Source organism: Lissotriton vulgaris, chromosome 6 (assembly GCF_964263255.1).
Source record: "Lissotriton vulgaris chromosome 6, aLisVul1.2, whole genome shotgun sequence".
Taxonomy (NCBI): Eukaryota; Metazoa; Chordata; class Amphibia; order Caudata; family Salamandridae; genus Lissotriton; species Lissotriton vulgaris.
In genome coordinates this window covers 777,927,879-777,951,123 of record NC_141694.1, presented here as the reverse complement: position 1 = coordinate 777,951,123, position 23,245 = coordinate 777,927,879, and the positions used below count along the sequence as shown (strand labels likewise).

The 23,245-nt window shown below is 45.7% G+C and overlaps 1 protein-coding gene across 3 annotated transcripts in view; it reads right to left on the bottom strand.

Annotated features, from left to right (window-relative positions):
- Nucleotides 1-23,245, bottom strand: part of LOC147707978 (amine sulfotransferase-like) — a 453,149-nt gene that overhangs the window by 400,176 nt on the left and 29,728 nt on the right. For 2 of the 3 annotated variants that reach the window (XM_086926801.1, XM_086926802.1), the window contains exon 2: nt 5,040-5,207. In XM_086926801.1, the coding sequence (XP_086782927.1) occupies nt 5,040-5,196 (157 nt within the window). In that variant the 5' untranslated portion in view covers nt 5,197-5,207. Of the gene's footprint in view, nt 1-5,039; nt 5,208-18,275; nt 18,298-23,245 lie in introns of those variants that run through there. The other variant, XM_086926803.1, reaches the window with a different exon arrangement.

Genomic DNA, 23,245 nt, shown 5'->3' with positions numbered 1-23,245 from the left:
AGTAAGTGTATGTTGTCGTGTGCACACTTGCTGTTTACACTTAGGTGAAGGTAGCACAAGTTAATGGATCCATCAGGATTGGTTGTGTTTTTACTAACAGATTATACCTACCCCTCATGTGCAACGCTTGAATATGTTTCCTTTTATCTTCTTTCACAGAAAAACCCTGACGAAGGGACGCATGTGCCGAAATGCAATGGGTTACAAAACGATTGTTTTCAACTAATTGTATCTTCAGAAACGATTTATTTTGTTGGTTTCTATGCAACTAATAAGATGTTATGATTAGAGAAATTGGATAACAAAACGTGATTTATTACCTATGTGCAAATCTTTTATTAAAATTCAGTTAAGCTGCATATATTGTAATATATTTGATGCTTGTTAGAGTCCTAGTCGCCTACACGGGGCTAGGCCACTATTTTTAGTTCACGTATATATGTTTAGCAGACATAATTCTAACACTGCACACATACCAGTCAAACATTGAATTACCATAATATTGGAGTGCGCTTTTCACCAACTTTCACTGTTTAAAATCTTACTAGGGCCATACAAGCTCTTATGCTCCATGAAGTAATATCTGTTTCGAGCCTCACTGCCTGCACCATTGAAGACTTCAGCAGCGAAAGTACATTTTCAGAGCTTTTCCTTCCTCAACATCCCAGCAATGTCTACCACTCAGATATAATAATTGTGCCCCATATAGGAATTGTGGTGGGACCATGGCTACATAAGCCTTTAAAACTGGCCTATCCGATTTTTCCCCATAAACTCTGTTGAATTTCTTTAGGCCTCTAACTGAAGCAGATGTCCGTACTTTTAAGGCTTCAATGTGGGTGGCCCAGTTCAGATTTTTCTGAAACCACATGCCCAGATACCTATATTCATCCACTATTTCTAATTTTGTGGACCCCTGAAACCAGTTAAACCCTTATTTCATTGTTCCCATATTTAGTATCTTAGTTTTATCCATGTTAACTAATAGTTTTTTAAGCATACAGTATTCGTTAAATGTATTCAACTTTATTTGTAGCCCAATCATTTTCTGCATCATACAAATCTATGGTCTTTACAGTGCTACTGACAAGTCTGGAAGTATAAGTATTTTATTTTATCTGCTAACAGAATAAGGGAGAAAGTAGTCCCTGAATGGTCTGTCCAAGTTAGAGATACAAAGTCAAACATTTGTGTGGCTTTAATGTTTTAAGTAAGGAGATCTAGAGTATGGCCAGCTCTATGGGTGGGCCAGTGATCCGTTGTTTGAGTTGGAGCTTTTTCATATCATTGCCCAATCGTCTACAAAGGGTGTCTCCAGTGTTCTCAAAGTGTAAATTAAAATCACCAATAACTATGTATTGCTTGCGCTTAATTCTTAGTGAGGTTAGCAGTGCCAGGAGGTTGACGGGTATTTGGGGTTGATATCTTGGTGGTCTATGAAGGACTGCGTCTCCAAGAGGCTTTCGTATTTTACAAAACAGCTGGAGAGCTACAAGTTCTCAGTCTGTTAGGGGGAACCTACGTTCAGTGGAGTAGGAAAAGGTATCTTTCTAATTAATAAGAATAAACATGTGCTTGGCCCATGCACCAGAACAGAATTGCTGCAATAAGGAGGAACATGGAAGAAGTGACATTGAAGCGAAGGAATGGTAAGCAATGGATAGGCCCCAAGTCTTTTTTTTAAAAAAAAATAGTGTCTAGTAAGTGAGAGTGTATGCGCAAGTGAGAGCCTATGCCCTACCAAATGACTCACGCAGATTCAAAGTTAAAGAGTTCAGCCAGTTGACTCAGGAGAGCTAAATGTATTATTATTTTTTTTACCCACCTGCATAATGCATTCTGCGGCTTGTAGGTCAAGTGCCAGAAATCTGTATGCTGTTGGCTAATATAAGCCTGGGCTGGTAGAGGTGACCCCCATGGGATAGGAACTGAATAGAAACTAGTAAAATGTAATGGACTTCACCTATGTCAGTGAACATGGTGGTAACCAGGTGTACCCGACGCACTTGAGCCATGGTGGCTACTTTCACGTGACCACACATGCCTGCATCGATTAGTGCGCACACTAGAGCACGGAATCTGTAAAAAGTTTAACGAATTCTCTTGTTTACTGGGCGATTCATGTGGGTTGTGAAATAGTGAAAACACTGAATATAACGGCATGCTCGTCAGCATAAATCTCATTGTTGACTCTCCGCGAAGAGCTAAGTGAGATCTTCTTGTTGAAGCAAATGGAGGCAAACTACCTCTGGAAGGGTGCGCCCTGTGAGCGATTTGACTGCAATGGGGACTAACTACTTTGGGCTGCGGTTCAGTTGTGCTGTTGGGGTGTGACATTTGAACTCTCTGCAGGCGGTTGATGTGCTCGCACCTTCCAAACGAAGGTGCATGTTCATGTCTTCCTTCATGAATGCCATAAAGGAAGACATGAAGACGCCTTACCAGTCTCACTGGATCAGAGTTTCAGCCCCTGTCCCCTCCTCCACCCACCATGTCAGCACTAGAGCCCAGAATTACTCACCTTTTGCGCCAGGTTTACATTACTTTAATATGCAAACCTGGCACAACGTGTTGTGGTGTTATTGACTTTCTAATGCAAATCAATATGTGCCTTGGAAAATGAGCCAAAGTAACACAAAGTAGCGATATGCACTACTTCGCCGCAAGGGGGCGTACCATGGGTGGTACATGGGAGTTCCCAGGCATCCACCTATGGACTTTGGCGCAAATTCCTATCTACTAACATTGGTAGACATGCATATGTGCCAAAAGCTGACGCATCCTTGAGGCTGACGTAACTTTGGAGAAACTTTTTCAATTCTCTACATTTCTCCAACTTTGCATGTGTGCTGCCGTGTACAGCACACATGCAAAGTGGGCAAAGAATTGAAGCATAGTTTTTGCCCCGCAAGGGTCCCCCCGTGTTTTGGCGCATGCAGGGAGAGAGGATCACAGAGCCATATCTTTATACTTATGGCCCTGTTCTGTTCTCTCCCTTCTATGCAGCGCACCGGGTTGCATGAACATGTAGTATATCTGCTTCTAGAGGTTTTTAAATTATCGACACCCAAAACATAAAGCCCAATCGTTTGTAGGGGTGCTCGTGGGTTTAAGGCTGTCAGGCAGAGATTTGCATCTACTCTACAGGTTTACAAATTCAAATGAAAGCTCGGCGGACTCATCTTTTTGACGCAGGCAAAATATTGCCACAAATTAGTAACGGAATCTGTCATTAAAGCGCCAAGAGGCCTTCGAGCGTGTGCGCTACTTGGCCACATCCACATGCATGACATACAGGACACAAGGTCAGCCTCAGCCTCGCGTATACTCCAGAAAGGGCTATCTGGCATCTCCCCTTGAGAGCTCGGTGCGTTCAGTGTTATTTCCAATGATATAATGCTTGCGCCTGAGTGTTTCCAGAGAGTAATCAACAGGTATGTGAAAAAGATCTGCGATTCTTAATTTAGGAGTTTTCTCCAGAGCCTAAGTGGTCCAGGTGCGCACTTGAGATTGTGCGAATTGTCACTACTGTATTTGTTTTGACGTTATGATGACCGCTTCTACCATCCCTTATTAAGACAACACCATATATCGCCTTTCTGTCTGTGTGTGTAAAGTGCACTTGGCGACCCTCTGGTCAGCGGGGCCGTTCCCAGAGTTCAGGAATGACGGACCGCAGGCCCGGAGGTGTGCATTCAGTGTCCGGGGCAAGGGTCGGCTCATTCCGGTTCCTCCGGTCACACAGGCCTGCAGGCTGGTTCGGGGCCGGGAGGGCTCCGTGGGAAGAACGAGGCGACAATGGGCGTCCCTGGGTGGGGCCGTTACCTTGGGGTGGGTGAACAATGGCATCTCGATGCGGGTGCCATCCGTCTGATTGAAAGCCATCCACCCAGAAACGCCCAGCCATTAGCAGCCCCTGTGGGCAGAGGAGCGCGCCCGGCACCCGGGGGTGCCCACTTAGCTCCTGTTGATGAGTTTAACATTTTAAAAGACGCGGCAATTTCAGAAAAACAGCCTCCCCTCTTTCCACAGGGACAAGATGTTATCGCTCTGTTTGCAGTGATAATTGTATTTAGCATTGGAATGAGTCCTTCGCTAGGTTACCCCTTGAGATGTAAATCCCCTCTGTGGAGGGGTTATTCAGCCCGTTTTAGAGACCGCACCTTCGTAGCTTGTTTCACTGCTCTGACGTACGTCCTACGACCGCAGGTGGATAATAAACCTTATGCTAGGACTTCGAGTCGACGATGGAGACCGTTAGGTTATCTTGGGATGTTTTTTAGTCAATATCTCAGCAGTTGTTTCCTGCCGACTTCTGCTTTGGGGGGACAGGGGGTTGGTCGGACTACGGGGATGAAGCTCGTCATATCTCCAGTCTTTGGACTGTCTCGGCCGTTGCAGGAGGCACCGTTGAACAGAAAAGAGCGAACGGGGCGCATCCACGTGACCGGGGTCTTCATCCAAACGCACATTCTGGCTGCATCTGCGCAGGGCGCTCACTGGGAGAGGGGGCGCCCTGGGCGGTTTTAAACTCAGTTCTTTCGTACAGTGAGGTATAGGGGGTACCAAGCGTGTTTTAGACTGTAATCAAACAAGAGACCGCCCGGGCATTAGCCTGGGTTTCAGAGCAGGCAGGACTTGGAGAGAAACATCAGACGTCGGGTTTCAGCAGAGTTAGAACAGGACATGAGGATTTGATTGCTGTTTCTAGAGTACATTAATGGTTCAAGGGCGTAGGCAGGTCCAGTGCAGTCACTGGGCTTGCTTGTGTGCTTCCCAGAGAGACAGGAGATTGGGAAACGCGCGCGCGCGGCCGGCGCCAATCGCTTTCCAGAGCGTGCGCATGACATCTCCTGTCTCCTGGGAAGCAGACCCGGCAGCAATAGTATCGCGCCTACGCGATGGCATATGGCTTCGCCATATGCATCGCAGGCGCGAGACCTAAAAACATATACAAATATATTTAAACATACATAATTACCATTTATGAATGCATTGTTTGTAGAAATAAAAAACAAAAATCAGTAATTCGGTCTTACCAGACTTTGGATAAGTGAATAAATATACATCACTGTCCCTTACTGCAAAGTGCTCGAGTGAATCTATATACTCAGGTGTAGTAAGCCTTTTTTCGAAAAAAATCCCTTTATGCAGAAATAATCCGCTAACAGCTCCTTTGTCTGCTGCCTCATCCATAGCTGAAGGAGCTGCAATAGAAGAGAAAAAAATATGTCAAAGAGGACTAACAAAAATGACTTCTTTGGAAATGTTAAAAGAGCACACATTTTTGGTCAGTTTTCAAAAAGTATCTCACCATCAAAGGATTATTTTAAAGAGGAGGCTTTCGAGAAATTAAGGACCTTAATTAGAGTTTGTGGGCTGGGCTACTCTGTCACAAATGTGACAGATATCAAAGCTACCTTATTACAAGCGCAGTGCATCCTATGGCACTTGCAATAAAGTGGACAGGATGTCCACCCCATCACATTGTGATGTAGTAACCCAACCACCAAACTCTAAACCAGTTTTGTAAGCTCTGGGTAAAGAAGGTATCTAAGCTGTGGATAAAGATGTGCAGAAGGTCTATTGTTCACCTTTATCATACAGTTTACATAAAGCATATTGTAATTGGTTTCCCTCTGAAATGAATTTTCTTCTGCTCTATGTGAACCTGTCCTAAGCACCGATGACCAAATCTCTTATTTTTCTTTGCACGAGGTCTTTTCCATCTTCTTTTTAAAAACTAAAGAGCACATTTTTTTCTAGGTCTGATTTGTCATATTGCGCAATTCTGTCATTGGCTATGCCAAGAGCGCGATCATCATCGCAGGTGATACGTAGAAAACATCGCTGATGGTCCGATGTTGACCATTATGCTATGGACCTTTGCAGAAAAAGCATGAGAAATTTGGTCGATCATGTCGCATAAACAATGCCAGAGATAGACAGGTAAAGACCAGTAAAAAACACAAGATCTCTGGTAGCACTCATATTAACTGAAGTAAAAACAAAAGCCTGGTATCTCCTCATCAGATTTGAGTGTGATCTGGAATCCAGTGATGAAGGCCGGTGAAGTTCTTTCTGCTATGCTATACAAGCAAACGTGCATAAAACACAAATACGACAAAAAAGATAAAGTTAGATTACTTATATCGTTCAGTTTCTGCACTTGACATATGCTATTCTTTTTTAACCAAACATAAAGCAAAGCTGTTAATTATGCTTAGATCCAGAGCTCCGTGTGAGCATTCATTTCAGCGTCAGAGACTCAGGGCGCATGGCAAGGGGTGTTTTTAAGTTTAGAATTAGTTTTTCATTAAAGCTATTCCGGTTACTTTTCACTTCAGACCTAATGTCACTGCTGGGCTCAGGGTCAGAGATTTGGTTGGTTGTTAGGCTCAGTATCAGATTTAATTTCATTTCTAGGCATTTAGAAAACAAATGTTTGATATTCTAGTCATAACAGTTGTAATAATCATTTATATTTTTTGTTTTTCATGGAACGTTTTTTATGCATTACAGTTGAGCTATTATGACTTGCAAATCTTATCCTGAACATTATGCTTCAGAGGTGGGACTAGATATGCCTGACAAATACTGTTAGTCTACAATGTACGCTTTGCAAAATACAATTGGTTTAATTGACATCACCCACTTAGCCTTTTTGCTTGTAAATATCCTTGTATTATACGTTACGTCCTTACAAACGCTAATCACATACAAGTCAACACATTAAAAAGACTTACACCTCATTGACACAGGCATAAAGTACACAGTAACATAATTAATAAAATCCATGAACATTTTTTTTAAACCTTTCCTTCTGTCAGGCGTTCTTCAGGACCCACACTGGTTACACAAAAATAGATTTTTAAATGAATATTTATGTATCGTCCATACACAACAGGTAAAAACATACAAATCATACACAGGCTATTCCTAAACTCACGACCAAGAGCAGCACATAAGAACACCCTCACTTTTAAGGGTATTACCATCAGCGGCGTGTAGAAAGTGCATTTATTCTATATTCTGAGGAGCTCTTTATTTAAAGGTGGCAGGAACTCAAAAAGTGAAATTGGCAGCTGCCTCAATCTTTGATAAGACTGCACCGTGCCTAAGAGAGAAGTTTCATTGTTAGCTAAAACACTTATAAATAATGTGTCGAGAAACTCTTTTGAAGAATCTTTCACAAACGGTAGCACTAGAGGTTCTTCTGAGTAAGGTAAAAGTACTTGGGGATTCTTTCTCACCAAGATGCCCTCCGAAGTTCACTGTTATTTCATAATGTGTTTAGCTGGTATGTCCACTAAACTATTGCTGATGACCCCAACGTCTAACGTATACATTCTGGTTTTGGTTTAATTCATATGTTATTGTAACTTTTTCAGCCTGTGTTGTATGCATTGACAGAAAATACATAGAAATATTAGTTATTGCAAATGCACAATAACACCATGCAAACATACATAATTAACCTATTATGCCACTAAACTACCTATCTAAGCTTAAACTTCCTGCCTCAACTTGGCGTGAACTTGCCTACCCATTCCCGTTTCAGCCTGAACTGCCGCTGACAACAACAATAAACTTCAGTAAACCATGGCAACTTCTCCTAAACTCCTGGTGTACCTTCTTCTGGCAACAACATAACTTAACAGTATAACCCCCTTTTGCACTCCTGTAGCAATAACCCATGCCCAAATTAAAATGGGAAAATTTAACACCAAAACAAAAAACCCCAGGAAAATGGACAGGAGGATGGCGAAACAAACTACCCTGCCAGCCACATGTCACCTGACAAGATTGGGACTGACACACAAAATACCTGGTTTTATTCCCTTGGCCTACCATGTAGCCCAAAATAAGCCCAAACCCAGAGCAGACAACTAGGCCTAAACTTCCGTACCCGGTTCCCCTTCGAGCCTGAACTGCCAGTGACAAGAATGCTAAACTTCTGTAAACCATGGCAACTTCTCTGCCAACCGTCACCCAGAAAAAATGGGTACACCCCCCGCTCCTCCCGCCTTTTCTACTCCACTCCGATGATGGTGGTAAGTTCTATGATTAACTAACCTTCAATACCCTCTCCTGAATCAGCTTAACCTGTAATAAGTTAAGCTACATTCCAATTATTGATAAATAGACTCCATCACTGTGGAAGAACCTCTGATTGTCGTACCATAGGTCTCAAAGTTCCAACTTGCCTATCCCTACAGAAAAAACGCATTTCTTTATACAGTTTTCTCCTCGACTTTATCTATAGCCACTTGTTTCTTCAACCCCCGCCACACTCTCATCGGTACGAACTCCGTCTGGATCACACGGCCTCCTGCCCACAGAGCAAGAATCTCCCTTAGGTCTGCCTTCATGCGTTTTATCAGTGCAGAACCTTTCTGCACCACCAAATCGTTTGGGGCTAGATGAATCAACTGAATGTCCGGGCAGCGCCCCTGCCCTGAGTTTATTAAAACAAGTAAGGAGCTTTCCCCAACTCATTCCCACTTTACCATACCACTTAATATCATATAAGACACATCCAAGCCCAAATGTGTCCCCTGCCCTGAAGACCTTGTGTGCTGTTCCACCCACTTCACTAAGGAATATCCTACGATCCATATCTGCACACCTGCTGCCTGGGAGCCGGAAACGGACCTGGAATAGAAACCAAATACGACAATTCTCACTATGAATTAGCACAAAACGTTCCCTCCCCATGACATAGCGCCTAAAGCAATTTGATGACCACCTGCCTACATTCATGATACCTTCTGGGTCCCAACCCTGCCTACCTGCTTCAGTAGTCATGCCTATGCAAAAAGAATGGTGCCATCTCTGCATGGATCTACACCAACCAAACTTAGCCCCTTGCGCCTAACTGGCAGCAACTAGAAGGGGGAGACTGGCGAACCATCCTAGAGCTGAAAAACCCTTCTCTTCCCCGGTCCTATCCCCTGTTGGATGGCTATCCCCAAATGCGCATGACATAAACGTGCTACCTGGTACTCCCTAAGGAATACCCTCCTGCCCTTGCCCCTCTAGTCCATTTGGACTTGTATAACCAAATTGGCAGGACCTTGTGATAACTACAACATTTCTCCCTTATGACCCCTCAACCCCCTTTACCCCCCCCAGCAACTCTGACACTCTAAAGGCCTGAAGACCATCCAGGACATGAGTGCTGAAAATAGTGACACCTCACTCTCCAATGCACACACTGCTGAATGGCTGAATGGGCCCATCTCCTGACCAAAAATGTCTCACAACAGTGGCCTCCTCTTGGAATCAGGACACCCTGCCTCCCTAACCCAAACTTCAAAAATCCACTTAACTAGTTAATCAGCAAATGAAGAGTACCCACAATTAAGTTTACCCATGAAAGCTTTGCCTGCTAATTTTCCTGCGATAGTCACCCTTGACTGGCCTAGTTGTTTGAGAGACAACATGAATTGCACTTTGTCCTCTGTCCTGAGCCAGCTATCCTGTCTCGGCCTGGCTCCCCTGGCTACAAATTCAGGCCAACCCTGCATGTGAGCTCTCTGTGTGGATGGTGCTTTAGAACCTGTTACCAGCTGAAGCATCCTTTCTCTCCTACAGACCAGATCTCCTGCTGCATCGGGGACCAGACTCTGCCCTCTTCCGAGGCCAGCCCATGGAATCTCTTCCACTGCGAACAAGACAAAGTATCTGCTATGTCATTGTTTGCACCTGACACGTTCAAGGCCTAAATATTATGTCACTATGTAGGCATTGAATGACAAAGACCCTCAATAGTTACAACAACTGGGCACCCTCTGCTGACTGCCTATTGACAACCTATATCACGGATATGTTGTCCACCATGAAGAGCACCTTCTTGTGACACAGCTGATCCCCCCCAGAGCTCCAGTGCAACTACTAAGGGGAAGAATTCCATCAACATAATGTTGCAGCCCCCTTTTTTCCACCACTGCAGCCATTCTTCTGCGCACCAATGCCCTTGCCAGTCCTGCGTCCCCTGCTTCATCAGAGAAGATCTGTGAATCCATTTCTACATCTTTCAAGGCTGTTAATGGGATCCCGTCAAATGAGTGAAGGAATGTCCTCCACATGCTTAAATCCTCTTTTACACCTGCTGAAAGCCTGAAGTGATGATGGGGAAGTGTGAGACCTGACAGTGACATACCCAACCTGTGACAAAATGTCCTTCCTGAACGGCTCACTCAGCAAGCAAACTTCAAGTGTCCCAACAGTACCTGCACCTCCTTTACCATGACTTTAGCCTTGCTTAACATTGCATCCAGCAAGTGCTGAATTTTCTGTTTCTTGTCATTCATTAGTCTGGCTACCAACGCCTGTGAATTAATCTCAATACCCCAAAAAGACAAGAGCGTGCTGGGACCTATTGTCTTCTCTGATGCTAAAGGCAGGCCTACATCAGCAATGAGCTCCTGGAAACTGTTCAGCATACACCTGCAGTTTGCGGAACCAAGCCTCCCTACGAAGAAGAAATCATCTAAGAAGTGGGTTACCAAATCATTGCTGGTGTACCACGTGAACATTTACTGAAGAAAGGAACTGAAGCACTCAAACAGAGAACAGGAGATCGAGAAGCCCATTGGCAAAGCCTTAACAGCATACCAGCTGCCCTTAAACTGTATGCCCAGCAAGTGTAAATCGGCAGGGTGTACTGGCAGCAAACGGAAAGCTGACTTAATATTGCTCTTAGCCATAAGCGCCCCCTGTCCTACTCTAGTCACCAATGCCAAGGCCATGTCCACTGAAGAATATGTGACCGAAACTTGTTCTGCGGGTACAAAGTCATTCATTGACTGGCCCTGCCGTCAGGACAGAGATTGAATGAGATGGAACTGACGTTGCTTCTGTTTTGGGTACCACCCTGATTAGTGACATAATTAAGTGTTCTATCGGTCACTTATCTAGTGGCCCCGCCATCCTCCCTTTGCTGATCTCCTTTTTCAGCTTTTCTCTCACAGTTTATTTGTGCTCTGATACCAATTGCAAATTTGGTGCTCAACTCAGCAATTTCAGGCCCTGATATTCCAACTTAAAATCCCAGCAAAAACCTTCCAGCAGCAGCTCAGCTTCACCATGCTGATCATAGTGAACGTGCCAAAGTTCTGGTCTCTCTAGTTTAATAGGCATCCCCTTGTCCCCCTTTGTATGTGTTACCCTGCCGATATTGCTGTTCCCATGCTGTTGACCTCCCATAGACCCCTGCTGGTACCCATACCTCCTGCACCTGGAGCCCCCCAAAATTAGTTGACCAGGGGATGCTTGCCTATACATTTGGAACACTTATGGTGGAATTCACAGAATTCACTTGTGCAGACTCCCTTATTATTGTCCCAGCATGTTCCGAAATTGGTAGTTTGACCCTTGCTTGACACTCCCATCCTTCCCCGGGTCCAGCTGCCCTGAAAGGGCTGATACGTATTTGGCAACCCACTGGTTGTAAAAAGCATCTTGCCAAACTTTGCCAGGCCCACTGTATGCTGCCAGTGATCCATGTCTAGTTCTCCCCACTGTGCTTCCATGCCAACCGCCTTGCGGGCCCAGAACTCATCATCATATTGTACCCAGGCATACCCTCCGTAATTTAACTCTGCCTTCCTTATCACATCCATGCATTTGAAGAGCTGTACAGACCTTTCTGGGTGCCACTCACAATAAACACTTGCATATATGAGGAAAGCATCTGTCCAATTTTCAATGGTTACCGGTACTCTCGGTCGTATGGAAACCTCTAGCCCCTCCTCTTTTAATCCCTCTTTAGACCTCAGCTCCATATGTAAAAGCTTCAACATTTCTACTTAATCACCCTTCCAAATGTTCGCCTTCCTTGCAAGTATGAGGTACGCCCCTAGTGGTTTAGATTCCCCCCTGTAAGACAACTTTTGAAACTTCACTTCTTTACTCTCCAACTTGTCTGCCTAAGAGGAATCCTGTTGTCTCTCACTTGTCATCACTGACCCTGAGCTAACTCCTACCTCGTCCTTGCTAGCTGCCTAACCTGTTTCTCCTGTGGATGCTTCCTCCTTTTTGCCTTTCTGCCCTGGAAGTATTTTCTCCACTAAGCTGTCATCTGTGCCCACCCCAGCATCTTTTACATAAAGACCCTTGGGGAGGCGGGCCTCCCGCTCTCCTGAGGCTCCTTCGCCTATTTAACCATGGAGGTCATGCGAGAGAGGTTGGCACTGCTATGCAACACCTTAGCTGGTGCCAAAGTTGATGCCTATCAGGAGCCTGCAGCTTCACTACCCTCTCTTGATGCCAGGTTCTGCGCTGACCTTCCTGATGTTGCCGTGTACTCCTGAAAAACACTGTGGCAGAGGATTAGAAGAACCCCCCACCACCCTCTTTTGCCACCATACAACCTTTTCTGCCCGAACTTCATCTTCGTCCCTCAACTCCCCCTCCTCTAAGCTTTGTCTGTCTTTGACCTCATAATTAAGCAAAGTCTGCAGTCTCACATCTAATGAATCCATATCCTGTACATCCCCCTCCAACCGGTTTTGTAACCATGACCCTTGTTGCCTAACAGCATTCATAACCAACTTACTTATGTGGGGGTTGTATACCTTGCCCTCCCCACTGATGTAAAGATGAAGGATGCACCTTCCTGTGATCTCCTGCTCTGGAAGCTGCTCTCAACCCTTCCAGGTTTTGCACTGCCGAGAAAACAGGAAACCTTGTTGGGGCAGTGGTGTCACCATCTTCAACGCCATCCAGCTGGCCGCCTGGGGCCGCACCTTCTCTTCTCCTCAGGGTTGATAAACCGCACATGGCTCTCCCGAGTCTGCCCGCCTTTAACTGCTTTAACCTGTATCAAAAATGAAGACTTTCTGCACTCCCTGCTCTGATACAGTGCTGCGAACCCATCCGCTCCCTTTGCCAAAACCCATTAAAATAGGGTCTGTTGGCTGTCCTTGGGAACCTGCCTGTCGCAACCCAGTATTCCACAAGATGCCTCTTTTCCATATACTTTAGTTGGGGACCTAACCAACCAGGCTTCATGCAGACTTTCAGCACGGGACTCCCACGTACTACCGCCTCAATATCTAACCCTTCTTCCCCATCCTCACACCACTCTAAGTGAGCATGTGACATTGCTTCGGCAGCTCCTTGTCTCTGTACCCCCCTTGGGGCTCCAGGCCCGCCCAAGGGGGGCCTTGCATGCTCCTTCCTGCCAAAGGTGCTGTGGATGTGGCCTTCCCCTCTCCATCCCTCATCACCTCTGTCCAATGACCCTCTGGGGTCCCTGTCCAACCATGTGGAACTGCCCCACTGCATAGCATTTCACCTGGTAGGTGGGTTGCAGTTAAGCCCTTGGTTCTGCTCATAAACATCTGCCTCCCCATGCATACAGGAGCTCATAGAAATCTTCCCTAAAGTTGATTGCCTCCCCAGGGACACTTTTCTCAGATCCTCCTGTCCTGATGCTCTCTCCCTCTCCCCCTCTTCCTGCAACAGGGGCTGCAGCGCTCTGTTTCCCCCAGTCACAGTCCTATTTCCCTCCCCTTCTGCAAAGCAGTGTGCCCTTCGCCATGGCTCGCACCCATTTGGAACATGCAAGGCCTCCTCTGCCTCACCGGATGCCTTGCAAGTGCATGGAGTAGGTTGGACCTGCCCCTGGCTATCGGCCTGTCCACGTTGGCTCCCATTGTGCCCCCGCTGTGCACCAGAGAAGCCGGTCTGCCCTTTACATGGTTCTGCTGTCCTAGTGTGAGAACGCTCTTATCTGTCCTATAGTTGCATACATTGGGGTCCAGCATGGCGACCCACAAGCCAACAGGGCAGCCGCGACCCCGCTTGCCTCCTTCCTGCTAGGGCAACCTCTATTAAGCAGATCCCTCGCCACCAGAAGTGTTTAGCCGATGACAGGAGCTTCATCACCCGATCAACCATCTCGCCCTGGAAAAACCCCCCACCATCATAATCGTAAGTGAAATCACTATTCTAACGACCTACAGCTACTTTGTACACTCCTAACCCAATACAACTACAGGACTAGCCCTCAAAACAACCTGGAACAAACTACCTGCTATGGGAAACTAACGGCAAAACAAAAAACTTCCAGAAAATGGATTGGAGGGTGAGGAACAAACTACCCTGCCATCCACAGTGCCACCTGACAAAATGGTGGCTGGCATACAAAATTCCCGATTTTATATCTTTAGCCAAAAAGAAGCCCAAACCTCTCAGCAGTCGCCCAACTGCTCCACTTCCCAAAAATACCCGGGGGCGGACCTCCTCTGGTCAGCTGCCCCCAAATTCCCCTTTAAGAAGAGGAAAGTGTGAGATTTAAAAAAGTAATCAAGAGAATATATTTCTCCCATTGACCTGAATCAGGTCTATTGTCATGTACAAGACTTGCGAGTGTGCTCCAGCAGGATCGGGTATAAGAAATGCAAATATATATTTTTTTCCCTTAACTGTTAGGAGCATGGAGAAGGGCCTATGGTATGCTGAGGGAGTGTGACATAACATGTTGTACAATGGCCTGCAAGAGCAGGTCACTGGCAGTGCATCTGAGTCACACAAGTCAAGCCCTGCCATCTGAAGCCAACAAGGAATCCCTGCTCTTTTCAGAGAATAATCACCCGAGCGATGAGACAAAAGCAGCAGATCATATTTCAGGGCTACACGAGGGCATATGCGATTCAACTGTACGCCAAACTCAAGTCAGGTTATAAATCATCTGAAATGGGTCGATTCCAGCAGGGGGACATTGCTGCAAAAGAATTGACAGCTTGAAAAGGGTGCTTAATGAAGCAAATAAAAATCAAAATAAAGGACAATTAAATAACAGCATCGGCATAGTGAAAGCACTGAAAATATTTGAAGGAGGACATAGAATTAAATAATGAATTAAACATGATGGGATTAGAAATAAAGAAAATGGAAACAATGGCAGGTGTTAAAATAGAAAGCTACAAGAGGAAAAACCTCATCAAATGTAAGAAAGATTAAGGCGCGTCGAAAGAAAAAGGTAATTAGAAAAATCAAGAGAGGAAAATAGGGAAATAAAGCGTTTAAAAAAAAATCTAATGAACTTGTTACAAAGCATTATTGACGAACACAGAACTTCCACAATAATTTCGATAGCAATGCATGTTTGAATACATTTATACAACAACAAGGTTGCTACCTTGAACGCTGTCAAGTTTCCCAGGTCCATGCGTGATGTGCTGCTGCAGTCCAGGCATTTTTCTTTTAATTCTGGGACTTGTAGTGTTGGTTATTCTATGATAAAACAGGACTTCAAGTCCCAGAATTCAAAGAAAAAAAAGCCTGGACTGGACTACAGATTATGCATGGACCTTGGAAACTTGGCACCTATGCACTTTTACCAGCCTACCCTATATTTTTGTGTCCACTCAGTAAGTTTTAGAAAACACTCACTGGATGATGTCATCAGTGATCTAATCAGTGATGTCATTTGAGATGTCATCAGTGATGTCTTGAGTGATGTCATGAGTGATATCATTTGAGATGTCATGAGTGATGTCTCTGACCATTCCATGAGTGATATATTATGTGACGTCAAAAGCAGTGAATTGTGGGGGCGTAAGTTAACTCAGCTAACTATAACTGCTGAATTTCTCAGCTAACCATAACTGCTGAATTTTTCTGGTTTTGTATGAGTAAAATGTAAGTCTAACTATGAAATCCATGTAACCTTTGTTTTTTCTGTGAATTTCTATGTTTTTGAACTAGTAGTCGCTTTTGTAGAGTAGTGGAGAAAGGGAGCATGGCCTTTGACGAGTTCTCATGAATCCTGCTGTGTCACACTTACTAGAGATAACAGGAGGGCTTCTTGGCCCCTAAGGACCCACAGCTTCTGAGAGACTTCATCCCCCAACCAGTAGTGCATCAGGAGGCATGTTTGCACAGTGGTGGAGGACGGGGGCATAGCCCCTGAAGACCTTGCAGCAAACCCGCTCTGTGGGATTTACTAGAGGTAACAGGAGGGCTTGTTGGCCCCCACAGACCCTCAGCAGCTATGGAGACTACCTCACCCAACAAGGAGTGTGCCAGGAGGCATATTTTCAGACTGGTGAAAAAAGGGAGTGTGGCCTCTGTCAACCTCAAACCATTCCAGATGTTTGGGACTTACTGGAGGTAACAGGAGAGCTTGCTGGCCCCCAAGGACCCACAGCATTCAATGGAATTTCATTCCCCAATTAGTAGTGCACCAGAAGGCATGTTTGCCGAGTGGTGGAAACAGGGAGCTTGGCAGCTTACCATCTCCCACTAATCCCACTGTGCCCCAGGGGGTCCATTTGGCCCCACTTTAATTAAAGATAAAGCCCAGGAGAGGTGGGGGTCACCAGGGCTGGGGGTCCATGAGGCCACCCATTTATAAAAAGTAAGCTCTGGGGAGTTGGTGGTCCCCGGGGCATCAAGGGAGGCAAAACAGGCCTCCCTCGTCTTTATTTGAAAAGAAGCCCCAGGGAGGTGGTGGTCCTCAGGGCATCAATGAGCCCCAGGTGAGGCGGCTGTGTGTCCCCCTCCTTTATTTTAATGCCCCCGGACCTGGCCCACTCGGGGGCCAATTGAAATAAAGTGCAGGAGTATGTGCTTCATTTTAAAAAAAGAATTTCAGCAGCATCTGCAAATCCCGCCAAAAATGTTTCCATAAATGCTTTTCTTGTCCCCGCTGGGTCCCATTGGGACCCACCAAAAGAGGCCTAGGGGATCAGGGCATTTCTACCCTGCTCCTTTTCTATTTTTTTAAACATTTTTGGTATGACTCAGTTCAGCGGTTTTGGCTGTAGTCGTTTTCAAAAATGAAAATTTCCCATAAACAAAACATGGGGATAATTTGTTTTTTGAGCCCTCTTTTTTCTTGGCCTCCACTTGACGGATTACTCGGTAACTTTCAACACAGCAGCTAAACCCAAAAAGGGAAGTTTTTTGAAAATGCTGTTAAGATTTCTCAAGCAGCGCTAGAGTTATTGGCAATACAAAAATCACTTTTCTGATGAAAAATGTGGTCCTGACTATAACTACCTACTGGCTATCACAGGGCCCATAAAGCAATTTGAAAAAATGTCAGCAGGAGTTGCACTGGATCCATGAATCCCACTGAAGATGTTTTAAAAAAACAAGGCACTGTCTCCCGTGCTTCATTCCTAATTGGTCTCGGGGGCATTTGGAGATTGTAGGAGGGGGCACATGGGTCCTCCTTCCTGGCGCTTACTAATGCCCTTGGGACCACCACCTCCCTGCGACTTATACTTTTATAAATGGGTGCCTCTTGGACCTCCTGCAGCCCCAGGCACTGCCACCTCCCAAGAGCTTTACTTAAAAATAATGGGGGGGGGGTGCGCTGACCCCCACAGCCACAGGGGCCACCACCTCCCTGAGGCTTTAATTGGAATGAATGCGGGGGGCAATACACCCCCACAGCCCCAGGTACCACAACCTCCCCCGGGCAATTAGAAACAAAGGAGTGGGCTGCATGGCCTGCCCTCCTGGAGCCAACAAGGCCCTGGAGCCCGTCACCCCCCCAAGTCTGGCTTCTGCTATGTCCCGGGGTGCCCACCCCCTGGGACCTAGTTGTTTGCTATGGCTTGGCAGGATCTTTACACCTCCCACCAAGCCATAGTAAACGGTGCTCTGCTTTGAGCTAGCGTGAGGATTTTGGTCTTGCTTGCTTAAAGTGGAGCCCAATTGATTCGACAGAGAGGGAGCTGCATGTTCAGCAGCTATCTCTCTGTCAAAGCAATGCCAGTTCCCGCAGGAGGCGGAGAGCCGGCAGGGACTGCAAGATCCTTCAGGCTCTCCCTGCAGTCCCGATCAGTGGCAGTGGGTGCACTGGGTGGGACCAGGGCACCCACTATAGAGGCTGGGCCCTGGGGATGGTGTCCCCAGGGCAGAAATCAGCCCCCCTCCCTCAAAAGGCCATCTCCCATCCCTCAAAGTTATTAAATAAATAAAAAAAGAAGGCCAGGCCCTGGGGGCAGAAATTGACACAGGGAAGGACGGCCACTTGGCTTCCATCCCCGAATAAATATCACTCTGCAAACGCACCTCCTGGCACAGTCCTAGGTGGGATGAAGTCCCCTTGGCTCCAGAGGCGCCTTTGGAGCCAACAATCCCTCCTGTTATCTCCAGTAAGTCCCACAGAGCATGATTGCTGAGAGGCATTCGGAGGCCGGTGCACCACTCTCCGCCGCTCTGCAAGCGTCTCCATGTACACTGCTGTTTGGGGAATGAAGTCACCTTGGCTCTAGAGTGTCTTTGGGGCCAAAAAGCCCTCCTGTTACCTCCAGTAAGTCCCAGATAGCGGAATTGTTTAGAGGTCTTCCGAGGCCAAGACCCCTTACTCCACCACTCTCCAAATGCGCCTCCTGGGCTCTGCTGGTTAGGAGATGAAGTTCTCTTGGATGCTGAGGGTTTTTGGGGGCACAGAAGCCCTCCTGTTGCCTCCAGTAAGTCCAGCACAGCAGGATTCCTAAAAATTGATCAGAGGCCCGCCCCCTTTCTCCACCACTTTGCAAACACGACTACAAGTTAAAAAACATAGAAATTCACTTAAAACACAAAGATTACTGGCACATTATAGTTAGGAAATAGATTTTGAAAAACCATAGAAGTTCACTTAAAAAACCAAAGGTTGCAGGGCTGGTATAGTTAGCAAATAGAATTTTTAAAAAAACCTTAGAAATTCACTGAAAGGCAACAAGGACGTTATAGTGAGGCTCAGATTTCACTCATACAAAACCAGTGAATTCCGGCAGGTTGATTTACCTGAGCTAACTATAACTTACACCCCTGCAATGAACTGCTTATGAACACACATATTACATACCTCATGACATAGTCAGTGACATCACTGATGATATCACTGTTGACATTTCAAATGACCACTGATGACATCATCTAGTGGAGAAGTGTGGCTCAATGATTAGAGCGGCAGACCCTGATGCAGAGGTCTAGCCCGGGACCAGGGTTCAATTCCCCGCCTCGGCGGGTCTTGGGCTCAAAATTCCACTGACCTGATAATTCTCGCCTCCATGCCTATTCCAATCATGGAGTCCCACTCTGCAACTCTGGGCAATAGCTTGCTTAATCTCTACAACGGCCCCCACAACGCTAAGGATGCCTGGCCTCCACCTTTGGGGTGCCCAGGAGTGGACGCCTCACAGGGAAAGCCAGGATGGGTTCCACAGCGGTATTCGTACAAGCGCCTTGAGACCCTTGCGGGTGAGTAGTGCGCTATACAAGTATCAATTTACATCCACAGAACCACTCACACACCGATTCACACCCCCATACAACCTTCCACACCCACTCAGATACCCGCACAACTACTCACTTACCCATTCACAGACCTATACTACTACTCACACACCCACTAACTCCTCCATAGAGCCACTCCCACACCCACTCACTGACTTGACAGACAGTCACATAACCACACCCTCACCCATAGAGCTATTCACACACCCACTTATTTATCTTACAAAGTCACCCACACACCCACTCACTCACCCAATCAGCCTCTCAACATAGCCACTCAACCACCCATACAAGACCTCATACACTCACTCATACACCCACACAACCACTTACATACCCATTTACACATTCATACACGCACTCACACACCTGCGTACTCACCCATTCAGTCATTCACACATACACTCACTCTCTAATACAGCCACTAACACACCAACTCACTTAGCAAAACACCCACTGAAACAGTCACTCCCTCACCCATACAGCCACGTACACACCCAGTCACTCACTCATACAGCCATTCAGACACCCACTCACTCACACATACAGTCACTACACACCCAATTACTGACCCATGGAGCCACTAACACTGCCACTCCCCCACACATACAGTCACTGACACACCCACTCACCAATACAGTTACTCACAGAGCATCTCACTCACACACACAATTACTCACACACCCAGCTATACACCCATGCAGCCACTCACATTGCCTTGCTCACAAGGATACATACAGTCACACAGCCACTCACATAATATATAATAGAAGTAGCATCAGTCATTAGTAGTACAACTAGAATATTAATGTAACTTTTGTATTAGACTAGTATATATGTTTAACTCTCATAAACTCTGAAAAACACTTACACTCACTTGATTTTGTCATCAGTGATGTCATTTGCGATGTCATCTTTGATGACATCAGTGACAATGTCATCAAAGATGACATCGCAAATGACATCACTGATGACAAAATCAAGTGAGTGTAAGTGTTTTTCAGAGTTTATGAGACCATGTCATAAGTGTTGTAATATGTGAGGTGCGAAGACTGAAGCAGTGGAGCGCAGATTGCCAAACGTGAGTGAGAGGAGGGTGAGAGGATGTGCCGGCAGGCAGGCAGGCGCGGGCGTTACCGTCTTCAACACATCGTCGGCCCCTCCGCCCCACCGCCTCCGCCTCTCTGCCTCTCCCGGCTGAAGATCCGAAAATCTGCCTGCTGTACCCTGCTGTACCCTGCCTGTACCCTGCCCTCCCGTGCAGTGAGGTGCGGAGCGCGGGGGTGTGAGCGCAGGATGCCGCCAGAGCCGGGCAGAAAACAGGAGCGGCCCGGTAGCGGCGGGAGCCGCTGCGAGGCTCTTTGCAGGCGGCTCGGGCAGCTGGGGCAACAAGAGCGGCGGGAGCTCTTGGTGGACTTTGGGACTTTGAGACAGTCCGGAAGGCGGGGGGGCTTCCAACCGCGGCTTGTTTGGGTTTGTTTGTGGCGGAGCTGCGACAGGAGACCGCGCAGAGCCAGTGCCAGAGGAGTGGAGCAGATTGGAGCAGCAGGAGCGGAGCTAAACGGCTTGAAGCTCTTGCTCTCCTCGAGTAAGGGGAGCAAAGGAAGTAATATCCACTGCAGTTCCGCAGTGGTGGTAAAGCGGTCCGCAAGCTGCTACAGGGCCGGCTCTGAGGCGAACGCTGAAAAATGAAGAAAGCGTGGAGATAAGCCAGACAATGAACAAGACATCAATGTGATGCTGAGGTACTGTGTCATTTGAAAGAAATAGTGCTCCTATACACTTTGCAATCGTATTTTTTCCCCTTTTTCCCTACCTGCTGTTAGTGCCATTACCTTTCCCCGACGGCTGCTGCTTATGATTGCCTATCACTGTCTGCCTACCACCATTGTGCCTTGCCAAATTGTGCATTCGATAATTGACTGAGCTCGCTCGAAGGTCTTATTCCCACGCTGGTTGGTCTCGGTGCGTGGTGCTATTGGCGGCCGTTGAACAAGTGTATTAGCAGTGAGGAGACAGGCTGGGGAGGCAGTTGGTCTACAGCTTGGATCGATGAGATAAGGGGAGATACGGAGCTGGAAAGACTCATCTGCCCTGTGCTTAGCCTTGCGCTTAGACAGGTCGGCAAATAAGGCAATTCAAAGTACCTATTCCAATACTTTCTGTTGATCCCGTGCTGGAAGAACTTACACTTATTGTAATCTAAAACCCGAAAAGAACGTCACTGTTTATTGCAGAAAGTATTATATAAGGTACACATGGTATCACAGACGGGCTAAACTACACACAGTTTCTCTACCAGGGAGTTTGATCGGTCCTAATTCATACTATATACTACATTGATATCACTGTACCATATAAGTAACAATGCGTTCTGGGAGGGAACGGCTATCTGCCCCCCCGGCACGTAGATCTCGTAAATCTAAAGCTCCAAATACCATAAAAAGTTCCAAGGCACAATCTAAGGAGCTGAGACAAATACTCATCTCACCAATTGCGAGAATGTTTGAAAAATCCTCTAAAATTCCTAAAAAATGTGACTTTTTAAAGGATCCAACAGGAGTTTTATTGTCAATCCAAGGCGACCAAGCAATAGGTAATCTACAAACACCCATTATACCTATTAATGTTATACCACATAATAACCAAGAAAGCAAAAATAAACAACCTGGAATAAATGAGGCAAATATTGTGATCACACAATCTAACAGCTCAGTGAACTCTGTAAATCAAATATCAATGGAAGCCTCGGACCAGGACGATCGGCATATAATGAGCTCACAGGAATCTGTTATTATAGGGAATACTAAGGATTGGATAAAAACTGGAGACACCTTTGTTGGTGATTTCGATGGGGACTCAGGAATAGTATCCATGCCATTTAGGCTACGTTTGGAAGTCAATGTTGAAATAAGGAAAAATATAGCACAAATAGGGATACTAACACCCAATAATCAAACCATCTTAAACACATCTGATAGTTGCATGCTCAAGAGTCAACTAAGTTAAGAGAAAATGGTTTCATTGGATATCGAAAATGCCAGGCTATCATTAAGCAAGGAAAGTAGAGAACAATGCACTCAAATAAAAGATTCACTATACCCCAAATCTGCCGAACCATCGAAACAAGTAACCAATGCAAACTCGGACAGGGAGGTAACACAACTTGCGGGAGTTAAAAGAAGGCGAATCTCTGAACCGGAACAATTATTAGACTGTGAAGACAATACTAGTAACAACGAAAATGTCTTTATTAGTAATGATCTTAAACTGCAGGGGAGGGAAAAAACAAAACCATTGATAACCAGGACTCGGCCTCGGTTTGGGATATTTTCTATCAAACTTCAGCACTTACTATAGAAGCATTATCACTTCAGTCTAATACAATGGACATCCAAATTGATATTCTAAGCACAATGGCTAAAGCAGTAGCAGGAATAGATCTCAAATTAGCTAACCTCAACTCCCTGATAACCAGAGTACAGGCAGACAACTCAACATCGTACGTAGAATGTTCACAAATACCAATAATTAACAAACTAGCAACTATACCAGAGGTTATTAGTACGATGCTAGAAGATGTTAAAACAACGCTTAATAGGGGCCTTAACTGGTCAATGGATGGGAATAGAGGTATGATTTGCCCATCTGGAAATAAAGAAACTAAAAAAGAGAACAAGGCATGTCAAATTGAATTTCAAATTGTTAATTGATTGACAGACCGACTAACTCCAAATATAGGAGAGATTATTAAAAATACTGTTAAAAATACTGAAACTGAGAAAGAAATTGAACAAGAAATGGAAATAAGCAAAGGATATATCGAAATGGAGGAAAAAAGTGACACAGACCGGAACCCATTTATTATGTCAAAAAGGAACAAGAATAAGTTACGCAAATCCAAAAATAAAGCAAAACTAGTGGAACAAGTAGGACTATTCCCTCTAGGGGAATCATTACAAAGCAGACCACTTAAGGGAAATATAGAAAATCA